At 40.8% G+C, this 15,978-nt stretch overlaps 1 protein-coding gene across 2 annotated transcripts; it reads left to right on the forward strand.

Annotated features, from left to right (window-relative positions):
- Positions 1 to 352: 352 nt before the first annotated feature.
- cep76 (centrosomal protein 76) lies at positions 353 to 14,745 on the forward strand. 2 transcript variants are annotated; one of them, XM_037783479.1, is made up of 13 exons: positions 353 to 607; positions 1,989 to 2,144; positions 2,772 to 2,856; positions 2,980 to 3,204; positions 3,310 to 3,495; positions 4,443 to 4,540; positions 4,742 to 4,870; positions 6,309 to 6,500; positions 9,427 to 9,593; positions 10,852 to 11,011; positions 11,445 to 11,618; positions 12,822 to 13,039; positions 14,313 to 14,745. In XM_037783479.1, exons 1-13 carry the CDS (start codon positions 545 to 547, stop codon positions 14,449 to 14,451), a joined length of 1,992 nt encoding a protein of 663 aa, XP_037639407.1. In that variant the 5' UTR covers positions 353 to 544; the 3' UTR covers positions 14,452 to 14,745. The 2 variants fall into 2 exon arrangements, with proteins under 2 accessions (XP_037639407.1, XP_037639408.1); XM_037783480.1 differs by lacking the exon at positions 353 to 607 and adding an exon at positions 944 to 1,049.
- Positions 14,746 to 15,978: the final 1,233 nt, after the last annotated feature.

Raw genomic sequence — 15,978 nt, forward strand, 5'->3', positions numbered from 1 at the left:
TTCCAGTGTAGGAGGACCTGTTATATATGGAAATAAGAGTAACAGGTTCACACCATGGATGTATTAAAAGAACACTACAATGTGGACTACAAAAGGGTCCTTTGCTGGTTGTCGCCATGGATTTATGTTGTCGTAGATCACACAGTGATAGGGCAACCAACACAATCCCTGAGTAAAATGGCAAATATTTCTTCAACCGAAATTAATTAAAACTAAATTAAACGTCTGGCTAAAAAAGCACCTCGTCAGTGATATCCCAATTGACGTATATTATTTCGTTCTAGGACATAATTGTTGAAAACCACAGTTATTTGTATTCAGGCATCAGCGGAGCCGCATTCCCGCTTGCTTTTCCGCCACAGTTTAAACTGGCAGTTGTTGCTATGATCCACTGATCATCCAGGGCTGTCACACAAAAAGTTAGATTATGTTACAGACGACAAATGTTTACAAGGATCGAATATTGCTCAAACAGGTCTATCGTTCCTGATAGTACCCGATCACTAACGTAGTTAGCTATTTCTACTCATCAACTGTCCCTGTAATGTCTCTGCCTCCAGAGAAAGCTTCCGAGCTGAAGCAAATCATTCACAACCATCTGCTCAAGGTGAGCAAACCAACCAGCTTAGTATTTCTACGCGTTATTAAACAACATCCCTTTGTGTGCCGTGATCTTTAACATACATGGTTTAGTAGTTATGTGTGAACTTGAAGAGAGACTGGTACGCCAAATACCATTCAAACATATAGCAAATTAATGTCTACTTGCTCACTGAGGACATTGCACACATGCTAAATCATATTTTAATATCTGGCACCACTAAACTCTGTCTTTTATTTAGTTCGGCTGTACTAAATAATGTTTATTATTTTATTCGGTTGGTATATCCAAGCTAGGGCACTTTAACTGCTCTGCTATCCTCCTATAACGTTACACCCCCAATAGGATTTGCCTGTCTAGCCTACAGAGGTCTGTGCAGACTGTTTATTACTGTTCATAGCTCCACAACTACCAGGTCTATATGCATGATCTTGGTCTCTATGGATAGGTAAGACCTCAGAGAATTCATCCCCAGTGTCAGTAACATTGTGACTGTTACTATGCCGGAGTAAACTGTGATGAACTAAAGGAAACATGTACAATTCTATCCTGGCCTAAAATGTTTTCTAGATTAGACAGTGGATAACACCATTATAGCAATGATGCCATGCACAGAGATGACACTGAATTCATTCAGCAACTCCTTGACTACAACTGTGCCAAAGCAGATATAAATAACACAAAGCATATAGATTCTACAAAGGTTTTAGTGAGGATAGGACCAGGCGGACTCTCCATTTGGCCACTTGGATACCCAAAGTGTGCAAAATGGGTTTTCTACCTCTTGAAAGGGAATCTGGCTATAAAATACTACTGATATCCACTACAGGAGACTACGTGCACACAATGGAGCATTTGGCCATGACATTTACCCTGTACATCATCACATTCTACCATTGTGCACAGTATAAAATCAATAAAAACAACTAGATTGTATAATTTTGACTCCAAATGGAGTCGTTTTATTATAATAATGAAATATGATCAAGTAAAACTAATAATAACAAATAATATCAATAACAATGTAAATAAGATAACAAAAAGGAATCTAAAGTCAAGTATGTACATTCAATATAAAAACGGTCAAAAATACTATAAAGTAAAAATACAATTTCTCGTGCGTTTATTTTGTAACTAAAATATTGAGACAAAATAAACTTGGAGTGTTTTAGTTGCTTTAAGGCCTCGTCTTTTAGAAACAATTGGGAAAAAACACCACCACAGCATTTTATGAAGTTTTTAAAGGCAATTAACCTTAAATGATAAGGAGTCTGTATGAACAAGATATTCAGATACCTCAAAGAATATTGGTGAGCTCTGAGACATCTCTTTGTGACTCTTGTTTAGGTGTGAATGTGGTGTTTATTCTGTCTCTTTTGGTTATCAGATGGACATCCATGGGAAGATCCGAGAGGTGCTGGCTGAGACTGTGAGGGATGACCTAGGCCCGGCACATCGTTCTCTGTCTGAGGCGGATTTCCTGCATGCTTTGCAGCGCAGGGGCATCGTCGATGATGTGATGAAGGACCTACACTTTACTCAGGTTTGGCCAACACGTAACAGGCAGTTTTTACATTTACATTGTGATGACTAGGCTGACAGCAGTTCACTTTGATTAATTAGATTCACAATTGAAAATAGACTCTTCCTAACTGAATGTAAATAAATTTCTTAAAGCGGCCCTATTATGCTTTTGTGCTTTCCCCTTTCCTTTAGTGTGTTATTTAGTGTTTTTGTGCATGTTAAAGGTCTGCAAAGTTACAAAGTCCACGCCAAAGGGAGTTACAGAAACACTGCTCCTGAACTGCCTGAAACGCCTCGCTTGAAGTCCCGCCTTTTCTTCCGTAACATGGTGATGTCACCAAGTAACACATTTGCATAATACCTGCCTAGCGGTTAGTTTGGCACACCCTAAAATAAAGCTAGTTAGAGCGGAGCTGGAGCGGAGTCTGAAGAGTTTGGTATGGTTGACAATCACAACAGACTGGGCTTTCAGACAGAGGGTGAAAAGAGGTGCTGCAGCACAGCCGGTATGCACCTGATAATGAGCATAATAGGTCCTCTTTAAATAATGTCATACTAATTTATACCCAGATGCAGACTAGAATGTCTCTATTTTACAAATTTGTATGAATTCAATCTCCAGCTGACTGTTGGTCTGCTTTGGTAGGAAGTACCCACAACTGCAGAAACAGGATCCCCTCCAAAGCCTGCTACTCACTTTGTTGACAGGAATATTACTCAGCTGAAAAAAAGTAAGAAACATCCTTTACAAGCTCAAATAAACCAACATAATAGCATGACCTATTTCCTTTCACTCCATTTGTCCTTGTTAATGTTAGAACGGTTAAGTGAAGACATTCTTTTCATTCTCTCAGCCAATATTGACCCGTCCAGGCGGTACCTGTATCTCCAAGTGCTCGGCGGTAAAGCCTTTCTGGAGCACCTCCACGAGCCGGAGCCTTTACCCGGTCAGGTGTGTTCTACATTTACGCTCTACGTGCACTTCCGCAACCAGAGGTTTCGCTCAAAGCCAGTGCCCTGTGCCTGCGAACCTGACCTGAAGGAGGGTTTCCTCTTAGAGATCCACAGAGATGGCACAGGTACGCGTACATTATCACTGTTGGTGCCAGACCAACTTATTGTCAGACTTCATTTTGCTTATTATATTATCTCTACTGAGTTTGTAATTACTTTTGACACTGCAGGAGAAGGCAGCAAAATGGCGGACGCGACCACCATGCTGTCTTTGTGTGACCCGGTTCACTTGGTGCTGATCAAGACGGACACCTCCAGCGAGACGACGCTGGTCTCGTCCTACTTCCTGGACTGGAGGACAGTCCTCGGCTCGCCTAGTGGGAAGACCTGCTTTGCTGTGGAGCTGATGGGAGTTGGTGAGGATGAGGAAGGGGGATTCTGCTGCAGTGAATACAAGAGTGACAGTGTGATACTGCATTATTAATGCACTTCTTTTTAATAAGGTAACATCTCTAAGGCTAGGAGTGAAGAATGATTAATGCAGTTCACTGGCAGAGTAGAGTAGAGACAGACTGGAGGAAAACAACCAATCAGAGCCCAGCTGGAGTCTGCCATCCAGCCGCCGTCTCTGAGCAGCTGTCAATCACTCGCGAACTCCGATCAAGCGGTCAAACTAGGCAGCGCTGATCAAATATGAATCAATATCTGTTACAGAAATGCCTATTTCTCTCCACAAATGTTTTCAGAAACATCTTGTAGTGTACTGTGTAGCTATAAAATGAGAAAGTTTGTGACCCAGCAGTCTTGGAAATACCAAGCACCGCCCATCAGCCGGAGCACAGCCAATAGGAACGTTCTCTCTCTCTGAAATGACCTGTGATTGGCCAAAAATCTCCCATCACGATAGATTTTTTAAAGCCTGAAAACAGAGCCAGGAGGAGGTGCAGAAGTCTAGTTATCTCTCAGAACACTTGAATTACAATATGCTGAAAGGTTATTATGGAATTTTTGCCCAATGACGCCAAAAATATACTGCCTACTGCCACTTTAAATACAAAAGACTCTGGCGGACTGTGGTCAACGGCCTATGCTCCACAAAAAGGAGCGATAGGCTTTGAATTAATGAATGCCACTTTAAATTGAAGAAGTGTCTGCCTGCAACCCATTTTTTCTCTCTAAAAGTCTGAGATTTCTTCATTTGAAAAACATTGAATAATCTAAGAGTACAATCTGTAGTATTTTACAATAAAGATCAGAGAAAAGTAAAAAATACAAACAATTTTTTTCTTCTTTCCTGTCCCATTAATGATGTTGTGCAATTTTGTCTCTTCCCAGCTCTAAGTGATGTGGCATGTATTTACAGGAAGTGAATGTAAAGTTGCAGCTGGTGTTTTGACTGTCAATCTGGAGCTCTATCCTCCTCTCACAGAGACTCTGAGCGCTGACATCATCAGCACACAGGTCAGCACACTGGAGTCTCTTCATCTCTCTGTCTGTGTTTATTCATCAGCTTCATTGTTCATGAATAAAGCATGAACTAATAGTGAATCATTACACTAGAATTCCATTAATGCTATTAAGTATCAATCTTCCTCAGAGTTGATATGAAGGCGGCATTGCTTTATTTGTGGTAACTGATGTCACTGTGTGCTTCTCATTCAGCAATCACTGGAGAGGCAGAGGACGGCGGAGAAGGAGAGGCTCTTCTTGGTTTATGCCAAACAGTGGTGGAGGGAGTTCCTCGAGATACGTCAATCACACCAATCCAAAATGGTCAAGATCTTTGCACAGGTTCGTCTAAATTCACTTGTTGGGGAGGGAAAAAAAGAAACCTTTATATGACATTGTTTTGCCTACTTTTAAGGACTTTTATTCCCAAACTAGGCAGTTTCTTTAAAGGGGACATAACATGAAAAACTCACTTTTCCAGTGCTTGTGCACATACATTTGGGTGTCTGGAGAGCCTACCAACCCACAAACTGTGAAATAAGACGACCCAGTCAGTTGTTAGTGGGCTGCCTAGATCAGAAAACATGTGATTCAACAAGCCCTTCAGATTTGGCTCCCCTTCCTATGTCACATGCAGGCTCATTATCACCCACAGCTTGGGCAAACCACCCCCTACACCTTCTCCCTACCCACTTCCACTCCATTTGTGTGTTCATGTGGAGGGTCCACCATATTAAGTTCCATCCCAAACCAATCAGCGGGGAGTCGAAGTGCGTCATATAACCCTCCGACAGCGAGCCTACATCGATGCTGACTTACTGGCCACGTGCAACGGCGTACAAGTGTACGTTCTGTGCGACTACCAACGAACAAACGTAAACCACTCAAACTAAATAGATATTTAACAACTTGAGGTTACGCTGTATTTGTCTAGTCTAGAAAACGGTGGACGTATTCATTTGATTGTAAAATGCTGTATATTTACAGGGACTGTTGCAAAATCCAAGCAGCTTATAAACATCAGAGTTAAAAACAAGAAGATGTTTACAAAAAAAAAGAAATGCCACCACAGAAGCATGGGAGTAAGTTTTATTTTTTAGTTTCTATATTGCGTGTTATTTTTATTCTTAAGACTGTGAACCTTTGCACATCCCCTCCGCTTGATACGAAACCATGGTTACGAAACGTTACGACGTACAGTACGTTTCTGTCGGAGAGAAGGTAGTTTGTCCCAAAGCTTGCCGCTGTATTTATACCTTAGTGAAGGGTGCTTCATTCAGTTGTGAGTGTGATTATAAACAGAGTTAACTGGAGTGGAAGTGGGGAGGATCCACTTTTCAGGAGGCGGGGCTTAAAGAGACAGGCAATAAAACGGAGCGTTACACACAGAGGGAGAATACAGGTATATTAAGACAGACAGGATGAGAAAAATAATGTGTTTTTTGAACAATAAAGCATGTAAACATGCTCTAGTAAAAACCTAAAATACAAGTATGAACCTGAAAATGAGCATGATATGTCCCCTTTATTCCCATCATCTGTATTAGACCTGTGGAGTGAATAGCAGAGGGACTGTGTTACATATAGACACTGATAAGGGAGTTCCACAGAACAACCTAATTCATTTGCTGTTTGCCACTCATACACTGGTTTAGTGAGTTAGTGGTTTGGGGAGAGGACTTCTCATATTCCTAACCAGTTTAGGGAGTATTGAATCCTGAACTCCTCAAATCCATATCTGCTCCAAGCTGTCCCGTTACGTCTGAGTGTGTCTCTGCAGGATGAGAACGGCGTCAACAGGCCAACGTGTTCGTACGTGCGTATCCTGCGGGCGGGCAGGCTTCTGGAGAGCCCTCGACAGGCGGCCCGCTTCGTCAGCCTGCTGGCCCTCGAGAAGGCCCCGGTGGTGGGGGGAGGAGGAGGCAAGCAGGAGCAGTGGTGCACACTGATGGCTTTCCTGTGTAGAGGGAAGGTAAGGAGAACTGGCCGGCGCCTTGGCAGCCACCAGAGAGATGGACTAATTTTTTCAGATGACAATGCACTTACTGTACTGCTAGATCCGTATTGTCAAAGACAGAGACGGCGGCAGGTTTATAGCCTTTCATACTAAAATTCCTGTTAAACCTGCAGTAGGCAGAATGTTTTTGGCATTATTGGTCAATAATGCCATAATAACCTTTCAGCATATTATAATTCAAGTGTTCTTAGAGATAACTAGACTTCTGCACCTCCTCATGGCTCTGTTTTCAGGCTTTAAAAAATCTAGCCCGTGACGGGAGACTTTGGCCAATCGCAGGTCATTTCAGAGAGAGAGTGTTCCTATTGGCTGTGCTCCGGCTGGTGGGCGGTGCTTGGTATTTCCTCAACTGATCTCAACATGGCTGCTGGGTCACAAACTTTCTCATTTTACAGCTAAACAGTACACTACAAGATGCTTCTGGAAACGTTTGAGGAGAGAAATAGGCATTACAGTAACCGAATATTGATTCATATTTGATCAGCGCTGCCTAGTTTGACCGTTTGATCAGAGTTTGCGAGTGATTGACAGCTGCTCAGAGATGGCATACTCCAGATCAGCTCTGATTGGTTGTTTTCCACCGGTCTGTGACATCTTGCAGATGCCATTAGGAGCACCGGAGGACACAGAGGAACATGACTTTTTTCAGATTACCTGTCTAATGCACTGCTGTCAGGATATAGTGACCGTTTTATAAAAATAACTTTTTTTAATCACATTTGCTCTGTTTCTACCTACTGCAGCTTTAAATAATACTTTGGCAAGTTCTTTTCCCTTTACTCATCGTGTTTACATTCTAACATTCAAACTAAATGTGATACTCGTCTCCCAAGCGGTCACCATTACAAAAGTAGCAGCAGACTCTTTGATTCATATCCAGGCCTTTACATCTTCCACTGACCTTAGAAAGTTACAAATAGTCTGTCAGTTTGGTTTTCATTCATACAATACTTCCTATTTTCTTTGCTTCTGTGTTTTTAGCAAACACCAGATGATCAACCTGATGTATTCCTGTACATGTAACTTCATTCTGATCAAAGAGTTAAATGTTTTGTATCTCGGCATATTCTCCCACCACTGAAACAGATTTGACTTGACAGATTGAGAGTGTTATGAGCAGTAGACTCTCATTTGAAACATGCACTCAGTGGGTGCACTCATGTTAAAGGTGCTAAATGTTTTTGCAAACCTTGCAAGAGAGACCCGAGTGCAGCAGAGAGAAAGAAAGACAAACATAGCCAGACAAAGCAAAAGGACAAATGCATGCAACAACTATAACCAGAGAACAAAAGCACATATACATATAAAGAGCATAGCTAGACGTAACAAAAGCACATACAGCATCAGAGACAATCACAGACATCACTAAATAGATTCAAAGTTAGTTTAAAATCTGCCAGTGCGATGAGACATTCAAGCTTCTCAGAGTCAGAAAGCATCAAGTAAACTTGGTTCAGCTGCTTGGTTCAGCTTACATTTACTCCCATTTCTGAGCAAAGCTGATTGTGTCATTTCTGAGAAAGAAGGATTTGTGCCGAGTCGACTGACTGATGCATTTTCATCTCCGCTAGATAGTGGGGAATTTCCCCAGACCACCACAGGATAAATGTTCCCTGCCTCTCCTCTGTGAGTGGCTGGCAAGACAGACACAACGCAACTCTCACAAAGTGGCCCTTGTCAGCTGTGATTTATGAGTTTCATTCCAGGGAAAATTAATTTAGCCTCATCAGTCCCCAGCCTGTTCCGATGCTGCCGTCCATATTAGCACTTCTGGGGAACATCTATCATTCTGACTTGCCCGTAGCCCGAGCCAGCACACAGCCAGCACACAGCAGCAGCAGCAGCAGCAGCTCAACCCAGGCCTCTTTACCGGAAAAGTTGTACGAGTGAAATAAGAGTTGCTTACTGCCATGGACAATTTGATGACTACAGAGCTTATTTCCTCTCCAGCAGACTGTTCCTGTCTGTGTTCAACACTTCTGAGAAAGGCTAACAGTGCGGTGAAAACAGGATATTGTGTTTCTGTTTAAACAGACTGTTGTAGTGACAAGATGAATTAGACAAGCATTTCTTCAAATCTGTCTAAATATAGGCACTAGGAATAGGTAAATTATTTGAAAATAAGAACTGAATATTTCAAAATAAAAGTTGTTATATTTCGAGAATAAAGGTGTAATATTTCAAGATAAAAGTCGCTATATTTGGAAAATAAAGTTTTAATATTCCAGGAATAAAGTTGTAATATTTGGAGATAAAAGTTTTTATATTTTGACAATAAAGGTGTAATATTTCAGGTATAAAGTAGTAACATTTTGTTGTAATATTTCAAGATAAAAGTTGTAATTTTTGGAGAATAGAGTCGTAATATTTCACGATAAAAGTTGTTATATTTTGAGAATAAAGTCGTAATATTTCAAGAATATTTGTGATATATAATCTGAATATTTCAAGAATAATATAATAATATTTCGAGATGTTAATACTATAACACCCGTCGTACATTTTTGCTTCGTACCCAAGAAAAACAGAGGCTTTTTTGAGAATAGAAATGAATTGTCGACCTTTGAGAATAAGATATGTGTAACTAAATAATCTAAATTGAAAGATCAACCACATGTCATGATCCTCTGTGAATGGAGCGCGCTAGAGGCTCATTGTTTGTCATAACAGGGTTAGAGGAATCTGTCAGCAGCTCCAAAGAGCTGCATGAACTAAATTGAACCGGGGAAAAGAATCCTTTTGTTCTTGAAGTACAGCTGACATTTAATGTTAAAAAATGAATGTATTGTCCTTTTATTAAGGTTAAGAGAGCTCTAAACATGACGTTGATAATATACTGTACTTTCCATATTTCAAGCTCATCACTGTGTGTCCTCCCCAGGGGGACTGTGAGGACCATGCCACCCTGCTGTGCAGCCTGCTGCTGGGCTTCGGCCTGGATGCGTACGTGTGTGTGGGCACCAAAGCCAAGGGAACGCCACACACCTGGGTCCTGACCCGCGGTACTGATGGGAGCATCACCTTCTGGGAGAGTCTGACGGCACACAGGTTTTTACATTTATGTAACACAGCTGCTTTTACTGCTCCCCTGTTAATATTCATGTGTTGGATACCTTTTAACAAAATGCTAACAAATGATGCATATTTAGGGAAATTTTCTTTGAAAAACTCCTCCAATATTTCACATTTTGAGTTTTTCTATAACCAAACAATGTCTAAGAAATCATTTGAACTACACTGCATTTTTTTTCTTTTTGCCCTAGTTAGCTCATTTACCAGCCATTATGTGTTTGTCAGCTGGATATCTCAGAATACTGTTTCCATGAAATGTGGTGGCCAGGCTCTGGGCCAAGAAACAACTGATTACATTTTGTGGTTACTCAGTTCTGGGATTTTGTCCATCAGTTATTGTTTAGGCCATAACTCACTTATCTTGTAATGGAGAGTGACTTCATTTCATTTATTTTGTTGATTCAGATATTTGATTACAGCATCAGTTGTTTTTAAGGAGCTTTTTTTTTTTCTTCGGAAATATTTTTGTCTATTAAACATATTTGTGTCCCAGCCTGTAGAGATTACTTTTTTACTTCATGGTAGTACTTGGCTTTAATTTTTCCGGTGTGGCGTAACTTAAAGTGGCAGTAGGCAGTATATTTTTGGCATCATTGGGCAAAAATTCCATAATAACCTTTCAGCATATTGTAATTCAAGTGTTCTGAGAGAAAACTAGACTTCTGCACCTCCTCATGGCTCTGTTTTCAGGCTTTAAAAAATCTAGCCTGTGACGGGAGACTTTGGCCAATCAAAGGTCATTTCAGAGAGAGAGCGTTCCTATTGGCTGTGCTCCGGCTGGTGGGCGGTGCTTGATATTTCCTGAACTGATCTCAACATGGCTGCCGGGTCACAAACTTTCTCATTTTACGGCTAAACCCTACACTACAAGATGTTTCTGAAAACATTTGAGGTGAGAAATAGGCATTACAGTAACAGAATATTAATTCATATTTGATCAGCGCTGCCTAGTTTGACCGTTTGATCGGAGTTCGCGAGTGATTGACAGCTGCTCATAGACGGCAGACTCAAGATCAGCTCTGAGAAATGCTGCAGATGCCGTTAGGAGCACCGGAGGACACAGAGGAACATGATTTTGTTCAGATTACCTGTCTCATGCACTACTGTTGGGATATAGTGACCGTTTTATAAAAATAACTTTTTCTAATCATATTTGCTCCATTTCTACCCACTCCAGCTTTAATAGATTGGGTAATGATACTAATTATTTTCTATAATTTTGTTGTCTGGTCAGATACCTACATCAGGCCATAGACCCAGATGCCCCACCTCTGGCCCCCCAGCCCAAACCCTCCTCCGCCTACCGCACCGTGGGCTGCGTCTTCAACCACCACACCTTCCTGGCCAACTGCCAGCCCTCCGATGCTGTGGTGCTTTGTGTCTTTGACTTCCAGGTAAGAGACTGGTGTCCCTCACAGTTTCCCCACAGATTAAACACATGTTACTTATATTTCATGATCCATTATTGGATTTGTTGATTATTGGCCAAGTATTGTGTTAATAGTCAGGGACAGGGTTTGGTGAAATGAGTTTCGATATGAAAATCTTCATTTACGCTGCATATTAAAGCGGCCAGAGAAGATCTAATGAAATGGGCAGTGGTGATTTGAAGTCAGACACAGGTAGCCTGGAGCAGACAGCAGTGGGCTTGATGGTTTGCCAGGGAAATTGAATCTGCAACAGTTCCATTCATCAGCAAGTCCTGTCCTGTCATGTTACCCTGAAGGAAGGCAGCAAACCCCCAGCGGCTACAGTGGAGTGGTTCTCTTGTGTGAAGGGGAAAAAGTAAGCCTAGATAAGAGCATTTTCCTCCTCCTTTCCCTTCAGAATCAGTCTCGGTGGAAGGCGATGAGCGAAGAAGCTCTGAAGTCTGTTTGCGCCCCGGGCTCCACCACCTCTCTGCCCCCTCTGCCTCCACTCTGTGCCCCATCTCTGGATGCCGCTGCTGCCAGCAACCAGCTGGAGCTGGAGATGCGCTACCTGGTTTCTGAGCACAGGAAGGTAAAACACAGTGCTGGACTAGATATGGACCCTTAAAGTTTGGGAGTTAAAGGTTATGTTTAAGTCACCTGGGGGGCTGTGCTGAGAAAGAAAGCCGCTGAGAGGATTCAGTGAAAGCTATGGTTGTCAGCCTGTAAAGTGAAAAGTGTAAATGTGTAAATTCGGGGAAAACAAGTTTTCACGCTTGGCCGAGGTAAAAAAAAAAAAAAGAAAATGCGACAAAGTGCAATAGCAACAGACTGAGTGAATAAATCATGACGTACATGAAGCATGTGACTTATTTGTAACTTGAGCTTCAACTCAAGAGACGAAAACATCAGATCTGTGTGGAGCGATGAGGAGACTGTAACCATCTTCAAATTAATACATCAAATAAACTGAAATGCCACAATTCCATCATGTTTTCCATCGTTTGAGGTTTGATGGAAACATGGATTAATTAGCATGTTTTTAAGATTAGATATTCTGGAAATTTGGTTAAAATGTAGGGCTGAACAATTTTGAAAAAAAGAATCACTAATTGTGATTATTTTGACTGATATTGCAATTGTGATATGATTTGCGATATTAGAGGGAATGATCATTTTCAAAGCATTATTCTCATTTTCATTGAAAAACATTATTAAAATGATAATGGCGTGATTTTTGCGGTGATCTGTACCAAACAAAGATGTAGAATAGGATGTGTGGATCAGGACATCTCTGCAGCACCAAGATATTTAATTGAAAATGGTATTTTGACACACATTTTGCCCTTTAACAAATATTGCGCGTCCTGCGGTTTGAAAATTTTAGTAGGCCATATTGCCATTTCGATAAAATTGCGTTTAATTGTGCAGCTCTATTAAAATGTGTCCAACATTTGGAAAACCAAATATCCCATTTCAGATTACAAAATATGATATTTAAAATGAGATTAAGTTGAATAAGATCATGATGTGTATTTTGGAATTATATAATGAAATAAAACACCAGGGTCAAGCAGTTTAGATTTTTAACATAATGTTATACTGTATTCTGAATTGCATTGAATTGATTGACAGTAAAAATAACTCATAGCATGGTCGAGACATCACTGGGGGGGAAGTGACAAAGCGTGTGTGTGACCCTTTAATTGCCATCGACCAATTACAGGTTAGTTTTTTTTTGTCTTTGTGAGATTTACTAAGCAATGTCTGAGCTGTACGGCGTTCTCTCCTCCAGGACCTGGAGCTGGCGACAGTGTGGGACGACCACCTGTCCTACCTGCTGTCCTCGGCACTATCGGCCTACGAGCTAGAGCGCTGCACCGGCGTCTCCTGCGGCAACGAGGAGTTCCAGGACGCGGTGAGGAGGGCGGTGCCAGACGGACACACCTTCAAAGGCTTCCCCATCCACTTCTTGCACCGCAACGCTCGTAGAGCCTTTGCCACCTGCCTCAGGTGAGCTAGTGAGTAGCATGGGGAATGTGTGCTTAAAAAAATCAGCAGCAGTATACTCCACACCTAATACTGCCTTTATATTCAATGCTACTTCAGGTTTGTTTTGTGGCATCCATGCCTAATAAAGAAGGAAATTGTGGCTAGAGCAGACACGGCCCAAGAGTTCCTCAAACTGAACTTTATTAATAGCACGACTCTGTGAAAATACAGTGGAAAAAAAACTCTGAAACAGTCAGATAAGATTGTTGACCCCATCCAGGGAACTGTGTAATGGATAGCGGTGAAAGAGGCCGTGGGAAAATTTCAACAAATTCTGGAAAGTCGCCTGCAAAGCCATCCATTTTGCTTGTGAGAAGACTTTGTTTGCACTATACCTCAGGCGTTACAGCAGCAAATCCGCACCAGCTGCAGTGTATCGCAGCAGATCCTGAACTCAGTCCTCCCTAGAGAGAGAGAAGATCATCTCTCTACAGGGACCCACAATACCATTACATGTTTCTGTTACCAATCCTGCCAGAATTGAACACACAGTGCTCAGCTGTGCCCTGAGCTCCTGGCAACTCACATTAGACTAACATCATAGATTGAAATCTGGCTCTAAATTCACCGTCCATATGAAATGTACCATGTGGTGAGTTAGCTAGCAAGTTAACTAATGGGAAAAGGTACTTTCGAGTATTTTTATTTCCATTGGTAATGTATTCCTTTTACTTAAGAAGATGACTGACCGAAGGTTGTTTTACCCCGTGCCACTTTGCAGTGACCAGTTGTTGATACCCTAGTGGTTATTGGTATTCATTTTTATGACATATGGACAAAGTGCAGCTGGGCCGAGATTGTTCACACATTTAAAAAATCTATTTGATAAAAGAAAACTTGATAAAACTATCAAAACTGGGCAGCTTATACTTTTTCGTATTATACAGTGGTGCCATTTAATTTGCTTTTGATCCATCATTTTCAATTCATTTTATAAAATAAATGTTTTACAATAAAGAATGAATGGAAATAGATGACTTAAAACTCCTCAGTTAACATTAGCATGCTCAATCAAGCTACATCCCACATGGTAACAGCTAACTATTAAAAGCTAGTAATAAACTGTGTACTATAGGCTACTACCTGCTGCTTATATGAAATATAATAAATATATATGTATTTTACCTATTTTTATTTAGGGAAAAATAATCTTCCCTATGTATATTATGCCTATTTTTTTGTATAAAAGACTTTGCAGTACTTCTTATTCCATCCTCTGTGTCTTCCTGTGCAGGTCTCCGTTCTGTGAGGAGATCGTGTGTTGTCGTGGCGACCATGTGAGGCTCGCGGTCCGTGTTCGTGTGTTTGCCTATCCTGAGAATGCATGTGCAGTGTGGCTCATGTTTGCATGTAAATACCGCTCTATACTCTGACCATCGGACGGATGGTACCCAAAAACTACCGGCTGATGTTGCACACTGATAGCGGACAACGGAGGACACCACAGGCCTGCTTCTTAGAGATTTGTGGATGTACATAAGAATACCTGGACCCATGATGAGACTAGATTTAAATGAAGTTGTACTCAGTGACATGTGCACAGACATGTTTGTGGCTCCACTGTGATGCTCAGGCCTTTATAGACTCTTCATTTGTACAGTTATTTACACTCAGAATTGTATTTAAATATCTATTTTTGTAAATAAATGGAACTTTTTTTAATCTTACTGTGTACTGTTTTAGAGGCCTTATTGAAGACATTTTTCCTAAAAATAACATTTAAAAAGATTCTTTTAAATGGCATTTACTTTAATTCTTGACATAATTGCTTTGGTTCAGTTTTCACATCAAAATTGCAAAAAATCGGTAACATTTTGGCCTCAAAATCTCACGTAGCACACAAAATACAAAATTTAAAAAAAAAAAAAAAAAAACACCCGTATCAAATTAGGTTAAAAAAAAATCTTTAAAATAAAAAAAATCAAAAATACATAATTAACTCAAAAGATTAAATGAAAACTTTAATTTCAGTTGCTGAGTATGCTGCAATACTGTAAATATATATATGATGAAGTGTTCTTTATATTAAACTATAAATCTATATGAGACAAAAGGACAGCTGTGACTGTTCTTCTCTGCATCACTTTACTCTTTCTGTTCTGTATCGAACACAAAGTTTGTTCTTTTTTCAAGACATCAAATCTTTCTCAGAAGTTTAGTTATCTCTCAGAACACTTGAATTACAATATGCTGAAAGGTTTTTATGGAATTCGTGCCCAATGATGCCAAAAATATACTGCCTACTGCCACTTTAAGGCACCATGGATGTATTATTATTATTTATTTTTTTTTAAATGCTATCAATAAGACCTTTTAAGAGTCCAATATGTGCAAAAACTATTGTAAAATGTTCATTTGTAATACATTAACACAGCACTAGATGGCGTGTTAAGACAAATGTTGGATGCAGCTGTGGCTCTCTGCTCCATCCTGGTGCTGTGTGATGCAGCACAGTAGTGAGCATCTTTAAATACAGATGGGATAACATGACATGTGGTCAGTTCACTGGTCCACTCCAGCACTCACTGCCTGATAGAGCAAGATCAAATCACTGGGTGTGTATTTAATCAATAGATGGCATAACAAATGGAGCAATCATTTAGAAACCCCCCCCCCCCCCCCCGCTGCAGGGAGAACTAAAGGATGGAAATTGATTTCATTTATGTTGCAAGATATTTTTCACGAGCCCCAGTAAAGCCATTATTCTGACTGGAGAGCCACTGAAAAACCCCGCAGGCGAGCGTTGCCTTCTAATTTTGAGACTGACTGATTGTGAAATTGCAGAGAGGGCGAAGTGACAGCTGCCTGGTTGAGTGAGTTATTGTGCGGTTAGGAGAAGTCAACCCGGAAAGTTTTCGCCCTGATTGAAGTGCTCTATTAATTGACACGCAGAGGGTACT

This window comes from Sebastes umbrosus, chromosome 11 (genome assembly GCF_015220745.1).
Source record: "Sebastes umbrosus isolate fSebUmb1 chromosome 11, fSebUmb1.pri, whole genome shotgun sequence".
NCBI classification, from domain to species: Eukaryota; Metazoa; Chordata; class Actinopteri; order Perciformes; family Sebastidae; genus Sebastes; species Sebastes umbrosus.